The sequence below is a fragment of the Clinocottus analis genome, unplaced genomic scaffold (assembly GCF_023055335.1).
Source record: "Clinocottus analis isolate CAN_PGR_092001 unplaced genomic scaffold, fCliAna1.0.p SCAF_11, whole genome shotgun sequence".
Lineage (NCBI taxonomy): Eukaryota > Metazoa > Chordata > Actinopteri > Perciformes > Cottidae > Clinocottus > Clinocottus analis.
The window spans coordinates 6793725-6814197 of record NW_027175832.1 but is presented as its reverse complement, the minus strand read 5'-3'; the positions used below and the strand labels follow the sequence as shown (position 1 = coordinate 6814197).

The 20473-nt window shown below is 40.2% G+C and overlaps 2 protein-coding genes across 3 annotated transcripts in view; both read right to left on the bottom strand.

The window, feature by feature from the left end:
• LOC137781960 (rho GTPase-activating protein 29-like) overlaps nt 1-14861 on the bottom strand; it is a 28144-nt gene extending 13283 nt beyond the window's left edge. Inside the window, exons 1-3 of one of the 2 annotated variants that reach the window (XM_068570994.1) lie at nt 14666-14861; nt 13572-13945; nt 2115-2258 (exon numbers count right to left, since the gene is read on the bottom strand). In XM_068570994.1, coding sequence (XP_068427095.1) covers nt 2115-2258; nt 13572-13854 — 427 coding nt within the window. In that variant the 5' untranslated portion in view covers nt 13855-13945; nt 14666-14861. Of the gene's footprint in view, nt 1-2114; nt 2259-13571; nt 13946-14306; nt 14386-14665 lie in introns of those variants that run through there. The other variant, XM_068570995.1, reaches the window with a different exon arrangement.
• Nucleotides 14862-15974: 1113 nt separating this feature from the next.
• LOC137782129 (activin receptor type-2B-like) overlaps nt 15975-20473 on the bottom strand; it is a 14309-nt gene continuing 9810 nt past the window's right edge. The window contains exons 9-11 of the mRNA XM_068571249.1: nt 19820-19958; nt 19434-19558; nt 15975-19155 (exon numbers count right to left, since the gene is read on the bottom strand). Coding sequence (XP_068427350.1) covers nt 18961-19155; nt 19434-19558; nt 19820-19958 — 459 coding nt within the window. The 3' untranslated portion in view covers nt 15975-18960. The remainder of the gene's footprint in view (nt 19156-19433; nt 19559-19819; nt 19959-20473) is intronic.

Genomic DNA, 20473 nt, shown 5'->3' with positions numbered 1-20473 from the left:
GGGGAGGAAACCCCGCGATCCAGAGAGATTCTTGAGGACACGAAAAGAGGGGAGACAGCAAGGCACGAGCCTCCCTGCCGTGCACCTCCCTGGCCATGAATGCTAGCGTACAACTCTGCGCTGACTTCTTTCTTCCTCAGGACATCCTGTGGGTTTCATAACAATGATTCCAGAGCTCTGCCCCCCCTTGTCACGATTGAAATATGGAAACTGTATCATTCAAGTACAGGGGCCATTGTTTTCTCACGGTTGAACCATAACTGGGAGAATTAGCTTTACTGAGTTAAAAAAAAACAACTTATAATATTTTTATAATTCTGGCTTGACATACCTTTAACTCAATACAAAAACATGAAATATTTGTTATTAAGGCAAACTAAATAGTATTGCATTTACATGTGGAAAAGAGTATATATTATGTATTATTATATTACAGCATGTTTTTCTTAGAGTATTTAAATTCATCTACAATAGGTTTATCTGACATGGACAGAAAGATCCATCTGACATACAAAATTGACTGCAGTAAACATTATGGTGCATTCAGGCTCCAAACAATAAAAAAAAATTAAATGATTGGACAAAGGCAAATTACAACGTTTACTTGATGTGGTCAAATGAAATCTTGTCAAATTTAGGTTTTTGACGAGAAACTTGAATAAATACAGTTGTTTGAAAAAGATGTTTTCAAAGCAATATGAAATACATATTAGAGAGGAGGTATAACCTTCAACTTCATAACACTAGCTCTTTATTATTTAATTATTATTTATATTTAATAGGCTAGCATTTTTAATGTTGGACAAGTAAGTTTAGCTATTGTTATTAAACTCGTACGTAAAACTTCTTTTTTTTTTTAAACATAAGCTTGTTTCTGTTTGTCTGTGATACCCTCCTGGTAATGGATGGATGGATAATTTACACCACAAAAAACAACCTTAAGCTTAATCGCAAGCCCTGACGTATGTATGAATGGCATTAAAAACTAGTTTGACAACCATATGTTTGGTGAAGGAGGTGGTGGGAGGCTTTCTTTCCAGTAAATTCTGGCAGCTCCACTTGCCCCAGGTGTCACAAGCATCAAAGAACAACATGAGTGAAGAGACGACACACTTTGAAGACACTGAGACGCAGAAGGCCTGTTATCATCCAAACCTTTGAGTCCTCATCTCTGATGTCTCGCTGATTCATTCCTCTTTCAGCCTCTCCTTTTCAGTCCTCTTCTGGCTCGCTGTCTGAATCAATATTGTGTTACCTACTGGCCATTAGGGAGAGTCCAGCCAGGATGTGTGTTGATGTAAGGCCCCCCTCTTGTGGACAGGCACATTTCCAAGTTTCCACTTGTCAACTAGATATGCAACTACTGTATTTACAGCAAGACTACATGATAGGTCTTTCCTTGAAAATGGGAACAATGGCACACTGTAACTCTGCTGTGGTTTCAGTTTGCCGTCAGTGTAATTAAAAGTTAGTCTCAATAATGCCAATAATTCTTTAGCTTGTCCGACAAGAGCTCTCTTTTGTTTTCTTTGTGCATTCAAAACATTGTCAAAGCACTCAGCAGACTGCAGATGCAGACGTGCATTCTTAAGCATTCCTAAGAAGTGGGTCACAACTCATTGAGATAGTGCAGGTAAGCCGTCAGGCAACAACACACCTCATGAACCTTGGAAAAGAATGAAGACACATGGATGTGCTTGACCGACAAGCAGTCTGCCAGGGGCCTCCGCAGTCGCTGAAATGTGGAATGCAAATTACAGTCATGTAGTCTCTGCTGTAGAGATTCTTGTGTGTAAGTTAGGTGAAGAAATACCCTTGCAATGGATAACATTTCTAGCTGGACTTGGGTTGAGTTTCCTTTTCTGTTTCAGGAGACAGAATAAAGATCTGTTGCTGAAAGAGTAATTATTCATCATACTATGTATGACCATTCTGAAACAAATCTCTAAGCCGACTAACCAAGAACAGAGCAACACAACAACATAATTCCCAACACTAATTATCAAGACTGACGTAGGCTCCTAGCCTGAACCAGTAATGCAACAATGAGATTTCATGCCAAGATATTTGAGGATCATCTTGGTGCCTGACTTTTTTCACCTGTAAATACTGACCTTTCACCTTGGCAATGACCGTGCCAGCTGCTCCCAGGATGTCCACCGAGTTGAGGGTCTGATGTTTGCTGATGATGGCCTTGAGAACGCGGAGTAACTCAGCTAAACGTTCCTGCACCAGCCCCTGAAGACCTTCCAGATTCTCTTAAAAAAAAAAAAAAAAACCACGTCGTCAGGTTTTTGGTATCAAGACTTTGACAAGACCAACATAAGCTTAAATAAAATCTGAAACACAACTACCATGCACAATTTGCAATCTCACATTTTCATCTATTTGTGATAGACACCACAGTCATGACACATTTTGAGTCACAGGTTTGACCGTGTCAAGTTAATTCCTTGTCTGATCCACACGTGCTCCTCGTCATTATTGCATTCATGAAACTTACATACCATATATTATCCTACCTAGACAATACATTGTCTGTGAGCCTGTTTGTGACTCCAGATATGAAGTGGAAGAGGGTTGTGGTTGAGACATAGTGACTAACTCAGTTGTTGCAGCACATACTGTGATGAAACTATTTTTCTGCTTCCTCCAGGCAGACAGCAACGTCACGTACGACGGAAAAGGCATCTGTCTATGTAAACAGGTCACACTGTGTCAGTCACAGTGAAAACATTCGCACACAGGTGAAGTTAATGAACACAGAAATGAGGACGTGCTTTTTGGGGTTTTGTGCGCCCAAGAAAGGCCGAGTCAAACTTGGTGCTTTAGAGAAACATCCCAGTGAGCATAAAAGCCACAGATTGTATCCGTGCAATAGCCACGGTGTCTTTCAACATCCTTGAGTACTGGCAGAGTTACAGCTAAATGTGATCTTTATTTATTCCACGTTTTACTGCCGTGGTGCCTGAGTTTATGTATAAAACAATTAAGCATACTAAATTACAATAAAGAAATAACATTTTAGAGTTTACTGAGTGGCACACATGGTAGTGATTATGCAAGTACATTTTGTCTGCAGCAATCAGAAGAAAGTGTAATAAGAGGTTGAGAAAGCTCTTGCACTTTTCTACATTACCAGTAAGGTTTCTGTAGATGACACTTGAGAAGGAAAGGAATGCTTTTAAACATGCAACTTTCCCTTTACGTTCATTCTGCTATGAAAGGTATGCCTTTCCTGTAGACCCAAGCAAAACAGTGGTCACCATGTATCTGCATTTATACATTTCAAAGAATGTTCTTCTTTACAACCTTATAGGTATTGTTTGTTTTTTTTACAAAGCACTCTTACAGCAGTTTGTTTTTAAAGACAATTAAACGCTTTGGGGGGAAATAAAAGCTAAAAAGAAAAACCTGACACACGATGAATCTTGTCCAAACAACAACAGGAGAGGAAGATGTCTTTGTCCCGCTCTGATGCAGGCTAATCAGCGGAGGCTCTGCAAGTTGGCACCAGACAATAGGCGAGTTCATGTCTAACTCACTGTTTTGGAAGTAGCAGCCACATCGTCTGGAAGGTCTGTTTTTCATCAAGACTAGCACACCAGGCAGTAACATTAGATGAGAGATTGTAATTCCTTGTAACGTTCCAATAAATTCAGAGGGTGTGAAAATGAGAGCCTGTGTGTGTGTGGGTCTCCCATTTGACTCCTCTCTTATTCAAAAGCACACACTCATTTGGCTGGTGTAAACATGGTAGAGGAGACATAATCCGCAACAGAGACATAGGCTCAGGCCATCTGTGACACTATTTCAAAAGAACAGCGGAAGAGATACACAAAAATATAGACACGAAACAAGAAAAGATTTTCACTATGAAACACAACATAAAGAAGAGTTGAAGACGCTCCAAATATAAACAAAATGAAAAGACACAAGAACACCAGGGTCAATCTTGCTGATTAGAAGCTAACCAATTTCTGGCCACAGCCTCCACGCCCCAGGATTAGCGAAAATGTGTCCTGTTAAGTAGAAGGGGGGCTCACTTGTTCACGAGCCCCATGGCGAGAGGTCCCTGAACCAGCAACACACACTTCAAGGAACCCCTCACTACCGACAATGGGTTTTCACCACGTACCCTCCCATTCCTTTTAACCTTAAGGTCATTGAGGTATTTTTGGTTTCAGCAACGTTTGAAGATTTTCTTATCAAAGCTAGTGGAGTTTGACCATTAGCATATGAGAGCCAGTCCTAACAAAGTCCACACCTGAGAATTTTCACTTCACATGAAAGAATTGGAGCATTACAGGAGGTGCTGCTATGGAATCACAGTAGTAATGTTTATTAGGATCACTCGTTTCCCTTTCTTCTAAAAAGAATTTAATTAGACTAATCTGTTTTTGCAAGCGATGGGCATGCACTTGTGAAGAAATATCAATCGCTGTGAGGTTGTGGCAACAAAGACAGAGGGGTGTTTGCTGGATTGAAACTGAAGCCAATCGGGGCATTTGTTTTAATTGGTTTGGTATTGGCTCCATTCTTTGTTGTCTGTCATCCACCGTCAGCTGTCAAAAAGATCCACTGTGCAGAGTTAGAACAATGGAAAGGCAAAAACAAACAAGTAGCAGCCAGCAATTAATGACATACTGCCTGAGAGCTTCAGCAAACAGAGACCATGTTCATTTTACTCATGAGAGCAGAGCTACGTTTGGGTGTTGAAAACATTTTCTATCATGCATCATGCATCAACTATAGCAACATTTTGCTCAACACCTCAAAAGAACTGGAGAAAAGAGGCTGTTTGAATTCCATTTCCTGCTACAAGTTACACTTCAAGCATACTGTATTGTGTTATGCAGTCGAGTTAAACACATCAAGGATTCACGTTGAGGTCAAAAGCAAAAAAAAATATTTAAAAAGTAGGAACTCTTTACTTAACACAAAAAAAGATTTCATGGTGGGTGAAAATGTTGATTACATTTTTGCATGGCATATAACCTCCATGTTGTGCATGTGAATGTCAGCACAGTCAATGTGCAATTAGGCTACTTAGGTCCATGTTAATTTATCACCATATAAATTCATGTTAAAAAAATGTGACAAAGGAATTGTATTTAACAATCAGAAATGGGAATAAAGTTATCAAAAAGAGGTCAAATTGTGTGTGACAGCTCATACTGATCACCACCATTGTTGCCCTTTGAATTGTGTGAGAGGATCTGTGCTCACTGCAGCGTGAAACCGCTGAGAGAAAGCTGGTAAAAAAAAATCAGTGGCGAGTGGTTTTGTCCCAACAATGGCATCAAAAAGCCCACTCGAAATTTGCAGCCAATTGTGGGGGCCATGCCATTGTTTTGGTAGAGATAACAGCACTGAGGCAAAGAGTCGGGCCATATTGTTTAAAGGAGGACCCCCTGCCAACGCCAATGCAGCTCAAGGCGGCCTTCATTTTCTTTACAGTGGTGGGATGAGCTTGTGTCCCAGCCAGGCTACACGCTCTGTCTGCTTCATGTATTCCCTGCAACATCAAGACCGACATTTGAGACTGCTGTCTCACAACAAATGTACGCTAGAGCAGTCAAATGTTTGACACTTAATTAATTGATTCAGCTCCATATCAATGTTTAAACCCATAGTGATGCAACAGATCTATTGCATGGACCTCACAATCATAGCAATGCGACTCGTCTCTTCTTTTTTTAAACAACTCGTGACAGCTGAGTTCTTGAAATACAATTATGGTAAATGGAATTAGCCCTAACTGTAAAGAGCAGTGGCAATGTAAAATGATATACTGTATTCAGTGTTCCATGACATAACTACAAGACCACAGCCTTAGATCTATAACCCTGGTCCTCTAACATCTCTATAGTTTACGATGCAGCATGCATCAAACGACCAAAACATTACGTTTAGAACATCTCCGCTTCTGGGGTGCTTCACTTTTACTTCACCTGCAAACCCAAAAATACATTTCTGCATGTCGCAAGAAGATGCATTTTCAAGCCTAACCTAAAACTATGACATTAAGTATATAACAATGAATAACTACAGTTTATTTCATAATACTAATGGTTTTCCCAGGTTCCCCACAGGGCTACACCAATCAAAATATATCAATACCCAGCTAGCTCCCACAAGTGAACAGTTTCAACAAGAAAAGAAGCAATAATAACCTCTCAAACAATCATCCAGAATTATTTAAACGCATAACCCACATTGTGTTTGGAGTGTCACTTTTAAGCAGGTTTAAGTGCATGGCAATTCAACTTCAACACAATACAGAAGCTCAAACAATTGCCTTTTTAAATAAATGTCTCCCCTTTGATTGTTGTGTGTGGGGGTCTCATTGTGTCTAGCGAAGCTCATTGTGTGTCTGGTGCAGAGAATGGCCAATCTAATCCAAATCTTCAGGTGGCCTGACAGAGGTTACAGCCTTTACTCCCCCACTGATAACAACAGGTAATCAACAGGCCTGTCACACGCAATCTGCACGACATGAAACAAGCCAGGGCAGCACAGTGGGCTTGGGAAACAGCCGCAGGGCTTTACCGAAAGGCCAAAGAGGCCATGGTTCCCCATCAGCATCCCCTCTTCTCCTTCTCTTTCTTCTCCTCCTCCTCCTTCTCCTCTGGAAGGAGCTAGGGTGACAGATTAACATCAATACCAGCAACTTATTTTCAGAATTTCTTTTAGATGTGTATCCGGCTACCTCATTCCAGGATAGTCATACTGTCTCATTAGTCATCACTCCAAAATGCTCCCCTGCTAAAAGAAATAGATGTTTTTTTTAATAACCCAGAGACACCTGGACTAAATAGGATACACTAAGCACAAGGGCAGAAAATATTCAACGCTTACTGTAACAGACTCTGCCTGCAACTTGATCTGCAACAGGTGAAATCGTTTGGTCAGAAAACCGTCTCCAAAGACTAATCCCCCCCTCCCATCCGTCCAAACAAACACAGCATTGCTGGGCGCTTTTCCGTCTTTCCACATGCCTTGTTTTGAGACAAAGTGGGCCGCAGACATCACACAGACAGTAAACAGTAGGCACTGCATAAACAGTTACCTGCTCTCAGCCATTAGCGAACTCCACTCTGTGAGGTCTGGGCTTCAGTCAGGCTAACTCTTTGACACTTCGTTACATGTTTGGAGGGGGGACTATACAGCAGGTGCATGATAAGACTGCATTCTTGAATCAACACAGTCTATCACTCGGTATCAGGTTCAAAGGGAGGTGAGACGAAGCAGAAAAGAAAAACAGGAAATAAAAGCTTGTGCACATTAACCACTGTTTAAAGACGACAGCCCAAATCATACATTGTATTCGACCATTAAGAAATTAACTAATCTACTTTGAAGGCTAATCTTACTCATGCAGAAAAATAACAGTAATTGAGGTAAAAACTAATGCCTACTATCACTGCGATTAATCAGTCAATTAATTTCTCAAATTGTAGTGTTGGAATGGCACCGTATTGTTAGCCAGTTATCCCACTGATACCAGATGTGCATCTCGGGATGACTTCATCATGAGTTGTTTTCCCAAGTGAATCTCCGCCTACCTGAAGGAATGATGTCACTTACTACAACTCGGGAATGTGTGTCAGAGACACAATGAAATGACTCATTCTTTCAGACGTGTGAAATAAGGGATCTAGGAATTTGTTGGGTCCGACATAATTGAGTTTTCGTGTGTCTCTCGATTCAAAGCTGAGCAACACATTAAGTTGGCTGTTTTTGGTACGCTACAAAAAACAAGTCTGACTCACAAAACAGCACCACACGTCTCAGCCCCCCTTCTCCGCTCAGTCCTGATCTATCACTGTAAATATCAGCAAGTCGGCCCCGAATCGCCAGCAGTGACTTCCCACTGCTAGCAGGAGGTCCGCTGGCCAATCCACCCCTCGCCATGACCAATCTCCTACACAAACATTCAGAGCCCATAACCATAAATCCCACACCAGGAAACAAACCCCAACCACAAGCTTACAAAAAAACATCCTTCAGCATCACAGGAGAAAGTTACTGCCCAACAAATCTCTCCTTTCTTTCTTTCTCCTAAAGAGCAGCAGGCCATTAAACTATTATGTGCTTGAATTTGTCTTTTCTTTCAATTGAAGGCACCACCCGCAAGTGTCCACTTCAGTTGGCAAAGGAGTACTTGTTTGAGAAAGGGAGATATTTGTGGTAGCTATTGTTGGATATGTTTTTAAGAGTGGTGGTGGCTAGTACATATATTTTTAATTGGTTACATTTTGAAAATTGTCCATATTCTTCAAGAAAAGGAAAGACGGAATCCAATGTACAAACCATTCAGAGCAGAAAGAGAAACAAGTCCATGAATAAACAACTGTAATATAATGCACAGTGAGTTAACCAAGTCCCTGTAAGATACAACCAAACACTTTATCATATAAAAAAAGAGAAAAGAAAGAGGTCTGACAACAACACAGATACAGACTATTTCTGTGAAACACAGAACAATGCAGTTAAACCGGAGAAACAGCCAGATATTATCAGTGTCATGATGACACCAACAGTTGAAAAAAAAGCCTTACTTTTCACAGTAAAACAAGGTCGTATGCATCAGCTGTACACGTTCCTCCACATTTCAAGACATTTAATACCTCTTCTCACATGGCATTACACTGAATGCAGAAAATGTTCCGTTTATCTGGGGGAATAAGCTTTAAACCTCATGCTTTGCAACTATACAGTGAGCTGTTTGTTCAACCCTGAAGTGGAACTGTAAAAGACCTGGTGTGAAGCACTTTTGTTTTTTTTCCCCCTCCTGAGGCTGATCGGCTAAAATAAGTCACCCAAACGCTCTTGAATAAAGACACAGTCAAGAAAATAGAAATTCATAGTGTCCTATTCTGTTGTAACAAAAGCCATGTAGTTAAACCCTGGCCCACTTGGCCTGTTCACTATCCATAACTTCCAATAGACCTTACTCAACAGACAGACATTCCTAAACTTTTTTGGCTTGATAATGAAGAAAAAACATTTTGTGTTGGTTCAGCACATTTATAAAAATAAAACAAAACATTTCTGAGAAATGTACACTTGTTCTGTTCTTCTGTGGTTGCATAAATAAAAGCAAAACAAGGATGTAAATTGATGACGAAACAGGGCTGATGAGCTTAAGCAACAGTAGCATTTTGCAAATAACTCTTTGTGACTGTCAAACATGTTGCCCCATTGAGTCAATACTCAGAAATATAATACCATATTTAATCTGTTAGAAGGACTGCAACTTCCCATGAGATATTTCCCTTGAATTCAATAACAATTTGTATAAAATGTATACTTTTCCAAACACAATTTTAAAATAAATAACAACTGTGACTGTGTTACTCTGGTGAGTTGTATTTATGATCACAAATCTCAGCTGAATTATTTTTAGGAGAGTTTTCATAGTCAATCTGCCTCACACCTACCATTAGTCTATTGAAGGCACTAAAGCTACAAGTGAACATTTGTTCTAAAGGAATGCAGAGTATGCAGGAGAGTGGGGGGATGGGAGGGGGACGGCAGCTCGGCTGTGTTTGGAGGACTCCTTTTTCAACCTGATTAAAACTATTAACCAAGCTGTCTTCTGCAAAGCAACACAGACTTAAATGAACATTTCTGAACACATTGACATTTTTTCATTGCTTTTCTCGTTCATCATATTGGCCCCGAAGCTGTTGAAAATACTAATTATGACCATCAAAAGTGTGTAATTTGGCCACAATGTGTGTGTTTGAGTTATACTTATGGAAGAAAAAAATTTAAATACACTGTTGACAACAATTACACTCTGATACTAAAAAAAATGGTTTGATGCACCAGCACCACTATAGGATTGGGTTTGCTTTTGAAAGAAGTTAGGGAAACTGACAAATGTTTAGGTCCATTTTGTGATGACAAGTTGTTGACACATTGACATGTTAACATTGTGTTATTTTAAATGTTGGGTCAATTAAAATAAAATGTTATGGGTAAACAGAATAAAAGTTTGAGTGGGATCATCGGCGTGTGTTTCAATGTTGTGACGGCGTGTAATGTGCGAGTCATGGAAGTATGAAGAGATTACAGCGTTGAGGCAGGGCCCGAGGAAAGTCAGGCATTAAAAAAAATAGGTTTCCAAACAGATGACATTATCCAGATGTTCCGGAGAACTATGCATCCATGGGCCCATAGAGCATGCGCACAAGCGTTTCCTTTAATTCCACCTACCGTTTTCAGGCTCATTTCACATGAACCAGAACTCTGGATTTGAATACAAGTGCATTTTGCGACTTTAAGGACCCAATAATTAAAATACGGACTATGGGTTTGTACTTTAAAGTTGATTCACCTGATGGGGGAAAAAGTATTTTAGGCCCCGTGGCGTCACGTGACAGTTGCAAAAAATATTGATTGCAGCGTTCGGTCCCGATGTAAAAATTTGCTTCCTGGTGCGAGTGCACTTGGGACAGCATGGGGACAAGGACAGATGTCAACTACTCAGTCAAAAATCATTCAGCCTCGCATTCCTTTCTTGGGTTACATTCTTTGACAGCTAGGCTATTGTTGGGCAACAATTCTGGCAAGCACAGTGAGGTCTCAGTTATGAAAAAAAGTGTAAATCTACACCACAAACTAACCCTGGGGAATCTAGAAGTGTGACGTTGTAGGTGTGAATGTGGTGGGTCGGGTCAACTCAAGCTTATGGTCACTTATAGAGTTCCCTTGTGGGTTTCTGTCAACCAAACATGCTGCGTGCATAGGCCTCCAGCTAAAAAACTGGCATGTGTCCGAAGAAGAAAAATAAGCTAAACTCTCTATGTTTCCTTTGTTTGAGGAGCTATGAGAGACACACCGCGAGGAAAACAAACCTGCCAGATACTTACAGGCACACGCCTTTAGCAACAAAAAAAAAGCATTGTGTCGGTTTCACACTGTACTCCAGCGACAGACCTTTCCAAATGTAAAAAGAATAACACGAGATCTAGCATGTGCCTCGCTAACCTCTTCCTTATTCCTGCAGCTTTCCTCAACATATGAAGACCTGTTGCTTATTGTTTTTTAGAAAATACATTTTACATCTCTATTGCGTTACTATGCAGTCATTAAAAGAGGTATAAAATGTATTATACACTTGGGCTAAATGTAATTGGTATACATTACATTTTGTATTAATTATATTTAACAAAGAAGAAATTATCTAATGTGCTTTTACTAAAATAGAGACACACAGCCTGTTTTAAATCAATAGAAAACAGACGTTGGCTGTTGCTCTTCACAGACTGTATCACCTCCCTGACCCATTAGACGAAAACAGTAAAATCATTCATTTAAACACACACACACACACACACACACACACACACACACACACACACACACACACACACACACACACACACACACACACACACACACACACACACACACACACACAGTATTTGGAATAAGTTTGAAGGCTTTAAAGACCTTTTTTGTGTGAACTCAGTAACAAACAACACTCCCTGCGAAAGAAAAAAACTAATAATTATCAGAATCTGTCTTTAAAAGACAACAGTCAGGAATGCTCCAGTGCGCGCAAACAGGAGTCAGACTGATCACCAGCAATGCTCAGGATGTACTGGAACTCATGCTCAAACGCTTTAAACTGTCAGTTTCTAAATCACATTTCAGTTCAGAGATTATAAAAACACACTTCCTTGCTTACCAGCCTTAGCAAAGCAATTCATATTTGAGGTTTGGTTTGCTGTTGCAGATCCCTACTAGGAGGGCTTTGGACTTGGATCTGATATAAACTGTGATCATCTTCCACCAGTCTTTGTTGCACTTAGTAATTAAAATGACTCAATGTTTACTAATGACTGGACAACAAACCACAATAGCAGCCTCTCGCATGAGCTGTTCCACTAAGATGCTTGCTTCAGTGTCTTTAAGAAAAGAATAAGAAACATAAACCACTAATCAAAAAAAATAATAGCTGAATGACATTATAGAGTCATGTGGTATGATTTCATCCCCACCTGCTCAATAAAAGCTGTTGTTTAAGGGGAGGCAAATATCCCAAATGTTTTTGTGATGGCTCAGAGCAACACTCAGCACGACGCAAGCTGAGGCTCACTCACAGGGGCCTAACTCCTCCAGCGAGAGGAATGGCTAAACAACTCCCTCCCACTACCAGACCTGCAGTGGGACCCCAGCATGTGTGAATATGTGTGTTGGTATGCGTCTTTTATCAGAATAGCAGGAGTAGTAATAGTGGAAGTCTCACATTATTGACTCAAAGGAAATAACCATGCCGGTGACACAACTAGAATAATACAGGCAGTCAAGCACAATGGTAAAATCAGAGTTCTACTGACAATGACAAAATTAAATTAACATATCACATTAGTTTCCTAAAAATATTAAAATTTCCAGGTAGACAAAACAAAAACTATTCACCATTGTCACTTTTGTTCCAAGATCCCAAAATGTTGACAACTCAAAGACAAATATATTAATTAATTAAAGAATGCACTGAAGTTACAATCAGTAAATGCCTTGTTAATCACCATGTGAGCATTTGTGTGCGTTTGTGTGGGTGGAGCTTTTGAGTGTGTTTGCAGAATAATAGAGAAAGTAAGAGTAACCTAGGTCTGCTTTGGTGTCTGTCGTGCTATCGCCGAGCAGTGTGTGGGTTTGTGTAGTTGTTAAGAGGCCAACAACATTGCAAGTGCTCCAGCATGTTAGCGGTGAGGCCGTTATCACACCGTAAACTGACACTCCACAGGTGGTTCTGGCTGTTTGATGTCATGATGGCAAACTCTGGGCTTTACTTATCTATCTGTAACATCACAAAAACACACAGAGCCTTCCTGGACATTTAATCCATGATTGAAACTGTGTTTTGTGGGTGTTAGTTGAGAAGGCATCAAAGCAGAACAGGGATGGTGGTGGTGCAATATACTACCTAGGAGTCAAAGAAAAATGTTCACTGTTACAAAAAGCTGTTGGTGAGTTTTGCAACTGTGAGTCCTGTGGACAACTGTCCAAACAAAGACAACAAGAATTCTTGTCAATACATTCCCAGTGTATCTACAATGGAATTTACTGGCAGAGAATTTAAGCTATCTGTAGCATCCTTGGCTCCTTTCGAGAAAAAAAAGAAGTCAGAACTTACACAAGAAGAAATACGTTATGGAAAAGGCAGCAATTTTTCCACAGACAGTAGTAGCCTCTCCTCTAGGCAAAGGGCTCAAATGGGAAAAGCTTTGCACTCTCAACCATCACCTTAATGCAACATCTTCCCCACACTATCTGGCGTTCAATGAAAGAATATCAAAAGGTGTGTAAGAATTCCAGACTTAAGAAAAAAAGTTGGCTTGTGGAAAGTGACGCGAAAAAATGCAATTATACTGTAATCGGTTTATAACCCCTGAATCACATTGAACATGCAACATTGATTAAGTCACCAAGTATCTAAAGGTGGATTTTCTTTCCTCAACTATGCAATTGTATGGTATTGTACTTCCTTGACCATTACAACGCCTGCACAATCACCTCCGCATTCCAGCTCACCCTGAAGCTGGACTCACCTTTACACTGGAAAGCCTCCTTGAGATTGAGTAACACATCAGCGAACCCCCGTACATCGTTCACCAGATGCATTACATACTCCGGATCCACTCCTGGTGCCCCCACCAGGTGAGACGTTAGCCCCATGCTGCTCAGCGGATTTGGATTCTTGGAGTTGCGGCCCATATCCCAGGTCTTGGTGGATCCAGCAGACAGAGATCCTATGTGAGGCTTGGAGCGATGTCGTGGCAGATCCTGGGTATTCTCAGTCCCACTGCCCCCACTACTGCTCGTCCGTAGCATCCCAATACCCACTCCGGCTGCCACCCTTTACAAGGGGGACAGCAGGCCAGCTAGCCTCTGAACTTAACACGCTGCCCTGGTCCTTGGGTGGCTGAAAGACAGAGAAAGATGGGTGAAAATGTTGAGTGTGACTGTGTGTTGGAGGGTTTCTTTTACAAACTTATTAATCTCTCTCAATTGGCAAATTTGGAATTTTAAGCTATACAAAATAAATTGAATGAACTTATATTACTGGATTGTTAACTTACACATAAAAGTAATAACAGAGGACCAGAGTATACACTCAAGATAAAAAATAATTTTAAAAAATTGTCCTGAAACGGTTAACGTTAGACCACTTTGATAGAAACTTTATTGAATTTCAGAGTTTAGAACAAGCATTATTTACTGTTGTGTGTTCCGTTGTCATTCAGTGTCTTTAAATGTTATTTTGTGTCATGAATATGATCTACCTTGACCTACATGACCAAACGTTACAGTGGTTATAACGATGTGCAACGTGTTGCTGTTCCCGTTAGCTAGCTTGTTAGTAAAATAACGTTATCTGTCAATGCATGAAAGCCGGTGATAAAAGCAGTGCCACGCGATGTATATGTTTATGAAAATAAACACATTTAAAAAGGACAAAAACAAAGAAAAGCTTCGGAATTTAATTACAAAACAAATCAAAGTTTTTAAAAAGTAATTGAAAACAAGGGCGACCTCAACGTTTATTTTTCCGGACACTTTAGCGACAGTGAAAAAGTGATGCTGTCGACCATAAACTGCTTTGCTGGCACAGCTAATAAAAAAAACGCTACTTTAAACTCACCTGCTTTGCAGTTTTCTGACATAATGGCGACGATATCCGAACAAAACCTTACTTAATGGAGACCGTGAAAACGCAGAAGCATTTCAGTTAGAAAAAAAGACAAACTTCAAGACGGGTTACCCGCTTTGAGTGACTGTACATAGGAGAGTAGCCTACAATCAGCAACTCTCAAGTCAATCGTAATTTACTAGTCGGTTTGTCACGTGACGGCGCAGACTCGTTGGGATTGGCCAGACCTCTTAAAGGAATGGAGCTGTGATGCCTTCCGGTGCAGGCGGACGTTTGAGTAACTAATTAAATGCATTAGTTAACATTAATTTGCCCATAATGTGTATTGCCTGGTGATTGAATGCATCTTATATAATCTATGTTATATATATATATATATATATATATATAGTCAGACTTTTGCAAGGACATTGTGCAGGTAAATAAACCAATATTCACATTTCTATTCTAATATTTGTGTGACAAATCTGCCACACATCTTGTAATATACAGTCGTGCCAAATGGCAAATTATGTATTTCCCCCCATCTTTATTTTAATGGCAGTATTCTTTGACACAAAGAGCGGGTATATGCTAAACATTCACCATTTATTAGCGTAATAGATCCTTTCTCCTCTCCGTTATATTGGTTAAAAACAAGCCTCTGTTGTCGTACAGTAAATTATTTCCATTAGTAGTATACTATATTATCTTTGACATATCATGTATGTATATTCAAACTGGGCAACATTACAACTAGATGGAATACATTTGTTCAGTTCCTGTTCGGTAATACTAGTGACATGTTATGTTTTACTCGTATGCATATGCCTTGCCAACAATTGTCGACCCTATATTACGTCCAACAAGTAAATATCATTAGAATAGAATCCGATAATCTAATAATCATTTATCAAATTTCTTATTGAAAAAATACTAGGCTTTTTCCATATCCAAGCATGATAATGATACTCCCTCATTGCTCCCATTCATTTACAGTTTTGACTAATGGGTATTGTCCTGGTCAACAAAAAAAGTACTTGAACGTAACTACTGGCACCCATGCTGCCATCTAGTGTTCATATGTAACCATAAAACACTACTGTATAACTGTATGCAGAACAAAAACAAAACATGCTCTTACAGAGCTATTACATTACAGAAACCGCAATGCCTCCAATTCATGTCTTACTAATCCCTGAGAAAACCTTTTTGTATTTTTATTACCGTTTTGTATTATGTCCAGGTGACGTGTTGTGAAAGTGAGCATGTAAACATGGTGAAACTGAACAAAACGACTTCTATTTGCATGGTTAATCAGTGTTTGTCTTTATTTCAATATACAAAAAGATGGATGTATTCTCATCTAGTTTATATTTCTAAGCATTTCAACACACAGATAAAGTTACCATTCGTACTGTTTTAGTGAAACCAAACAACATACACCACACACCCACGCACGCCGCACACACACACAGTTCACATAAACAGGGAAGGTCACACGCTATTCAGTCAAACACTCATTCACGCAATGAGAAATGAACAATATGTTGACTGTAAATAAAAAAAGGATTTTGTTTTTGACTCACACATGAAATGGAAGAAACCCTTTACATTTGTCAAGTTAATATATACACAATAAATTCTTCTTTTTTTTTTTTCTTTTCTTGTTTTGAAGATGAGACTGACTCCATGTTAGTGTTACTAACGAGGTACTGCACGAGGTAACAGGTTTTTCTGTTCAGAAGAGCTGGGTGTAAGACAGCATTTGGAGGTAACGAACGGTCACGGCAGATTTTCCTTTGTGATCGTTGTTTTTCTGGCACAATATGTGAAAGCACCTGGGTCACGTTCAGCTCACACACAAAAATAAACCCGCAGCATTTATTCTATTAAGAGGTTTCAACATGTGTCTTCATCGGAACATGATCCAGGTGGGATGAGATGTACTTTACTGATCCACAAAAGAATACTGCTAAGTCACATCTGAGTTTAACTACTTTAAACTACGATATCCAAGTGACTATTGCTGTATAATAAATATTGCTGGACTCTTGGACCACGCACATGCCACTGTTTACATGAACTGCAATGGGGATGCAATATCAATCAATCATGTAGTTGATGATTCCTAAATACTTAAAACATTATTCAGTATGGATTGATGGTTTTTCTCTCCCCCCAACCCCACACACGTTCTTTACCAAAACTGCACAGGAGCAAGCGTCACAGAGCACTGTTAAAATCACCATCTTTCACAACACCTATCAAAGCACAACAGATGAGCCTGTGTGTCGTCCAACATGGTTTAACTATCACCGAACAGGTCTGAACATCACATCAGCAGGTTAATTATTGAGGTAATACTGTAAAAACTGTCTTTTCTAGAAAGTGGCCAATCACAGAAGCCGCCAGAACCTAACCATCAGGGATTTCGTTGTTGTTGATGTTACAGACACTAAGCTTTCTAATGCAAGTGCTACCTACACAGCTTCTGATGTAGAGGAACTGAAACCATTATTAATAGAAATCAGTAACACAACCACCATTCTTGAGGAAAATAAATGTCACAGGGCTGGTTGTCAAAATAACTTAAATATGTAGAAGTGGAACTGAGAAATCCCTTTCCGTTTTTGAAATGAAAACAATAATGCCCTGCTTTTGAATTTAAAAAAAACAAAACAGATTAGTGGTCGGCAACTGTGTGAACGGGTCTATTTACAAGAATCTGCCTCTCTTCTTTTTAGGTTTGTACAGCATTAACACCGTGACAACTGGTCAGGCTCTTTGAAAGAAAAAAAAAAAAAGAATCTCCACAGACAAAGAGGCCCAACTGGCAATAAAATATCTCAACTACTAAAACACAATAAAATACATAACACAACTTGATATACATGTAGAAAAAGCCTGAGGTACGTGTCAGAATATCTGAGGTCAGTCTGGAGGAGTAAGCAGCTGAGGGCTTACCCAGTCAAAAAACACAAAAAAAAACAACAGAATATTAGCCTCACATAATATCATTAGCGTTATATTAACAAAGAATACATGTACATCTACAAATCCTTGAGTATCCTGGAATAGTCACAGCAGCATAACGGACATTCAATGTATGGTATTTATGTTATGGTACAACTATGGCATTGCATTTGAGACAAAGGCAACCATTTTGAGCTCTCCTTGCATGATGTACAGTGACTTGAGGTATCTGGGGACTGGTGTCTGACTGAGTCTACTGAAGAAACACCCATAAAAATGAAAAACAGACATGTTGCTTTCTCAAGTATGGCCCTCGCAAGGATAAACCCAGACTATCTGTCCATGCTTCTTACGTAAAAAGGAGAAAAAAAAACTATGCAACTCACATCATTTAGTCTTCAAATTCTCACACTCTCTCACATTCACACACACTTAAAATCAAGAATGTGTAACATTGGAACTCCAGACAGCATCCGTCAATGCCCCCAGCACTGGCAAAGGAGTAACTCCGAATTTCTACAATTAAAAAAACTAAATAAAATCCAGGAATATGTCCATGATAGCTAGCTGGATAGCTTGGCTCTTAACTTAGAGAAAATGTTCCAAAGAAGCCTACTGGATACCTGAGAGGTAGTTCCCCGGGGACAAGAGGCATGTCCCGAATCTTCAAAAAGTCTCAAATGTCCAATATAACTGCTCAGCTCCCATTTCAGCTCCTCCCTTGCGATAAACACATCTGGGCTCCCATTTTTTAAAATCCTTTTTTCATTCTGAGGCATTCACAGGTTTAAAATAAGGGAGCACACTCGAGTTTAAAAATCAAGAAGCTTCGACCCCTGAGGAAGATGAATATAATTTGTCTAACAGTCTCAAAAGGGTTCCTCCGAGGTGTGCAGCACGTCGTCCGAGGTTTGGAGCAAAGGTTCATTTCATTTGGCCGCAGACGATAATGACCAAGACAGAAAAACAACCAAGATAACAACTTATGAGGTAATAAAAATATACTAACACAAAAGAAATACATGAGGTAATGACGACATTTAGGATTCGACACATGGGTGTTATCAGATGTGCCCATCGCATAACTTATTACTACAGCAGATGGATGTGTTAGTAAGATCTGACTTTAAACACACACAAAAAACATTTTAAAAAAACGGAAAGAAAAGAAATTACCAGTGTGAGATAAAATAGCAGCTGCATTCAACTTGCTAGTTGTTGTTTTTTTTTTTAATGTTTTTAAATATTTTCACGGAGATCCGCTGAGTTTGGATTTGAAAAAAAAAAAAAAAAAAAAGTCAGGAGCTCAGGTGAAGGATGGTGTCACCCGTTCAGGTGCTGGACTCTTTGGGAGGTAGGTCCTCGTTGGTGAGAGACATCACGATGCAGACGGGGCTGTCTGAGGTAGTGCTGCTAATCGTCCTGGAGATCTGGCCGATGCGCTCCTCGACGCAACCGGCAGACAATCGCGCCTCTGCGTCGTGGTCCCAGCATTCTTCGATGGTCTCGCACATCTGGTTCAGACCCTGTAGCCACAAACCACAAGTTTTACAAGAATGCGCCTGTGGTTCTTTTTTCTTACTTTATCAAAAGAGCACTTCTTTTTGACAGAAATCGCTCACTTTTTCTGTGACCATAACAAAAAGGTGAAGATGTAAGATACAGAAACAACAAAAACATAACTAATTCAGGGAACAGACTATGACCTTAGATGACCGAGCTGTACGCACTGGAAAAAAAAGGATGCACAATATCCTGGTATTGCTGTCGAAGGTGTGGGAGCTATTCTTCCACTGTTACTCACAGGATGTTTGAGCCAGCAGTCCTTGATGGCTGGACGCATCTTCTTGTGCACGACCACATCCTGCAGATCCTCCAGGGAGGGATGTTGGCCGATTTCCTCCTCAAACGGCAGCATGTACTCGCCAACTGAAGAGGGGCAGTAAGGGCACAGGACGGAAAGCATTACATGGAGAGGTTAAGAAAACAGTACCGCATCTGGATTTACAAAAAGAAAAAAAAAAGCTGAAACGAGCATTCTGTTTAAACACGACCCACATTACAACTTTTAACCGAGATCAGATGGCTTTGCAGGCCAAACAAAAAGCGAATCCTTTGTTTATTAGGTCAGCCTGAAGCGGTGACCTTTCACCTGCGAGCGAAGCAGCATTCCTGCACCGTTTGACTCACCGTCTGTCACCGTGCAGCGAGACACCAGCTCCCACAGCACCAAGCCCATAGCATACATGTCTATCCTCAGGAAGGAGTCCCGCTGGAAGTTGATGGCTCCCTCCAGCACCTCTGGAGCCATGTAGCGCCTCGTACCCACCTGACAGGACAACGGATGCAAGCATACGTGAGCACGTTATTGTGCATGAATGAGTGCTTATGCTACTTGGCGAATATGTGCATTGTGTACGTTTTCAGTCCATCAGATCACGTGCCGTCATGCTTGCTGGTAACATTCCTAGATATATGGGGACGAGGACACTTCAGCCCTGATCAAACGGAGCATGTTTTAGCAGCCTGTGGTGGCTGTAAAAGGAGAGCGAGACCTTCCGCGTGCCGCTTCTGCATTGCTGAGCGCCTCACGTTTTTCCGCTCTACGTGCCTCGTGTTTTTTTGCAGGAGCGCCCTAAATTCCTTTAGATGAATCTTCTTTTTTTTTACTCCTGACGTCATTAGCACATTTTCTCCTGACACCTGAAGCTATATTACTACCAACCATAGTTAGTATGATCTAAACAGAAAACAGATCTAGCAGAGATAAAAAAAAAGAGACATTGGTATGTTATTTTCATTCATTGAAAACTGTTTTTAACTTTTAATTGTTGAGTAGCATAG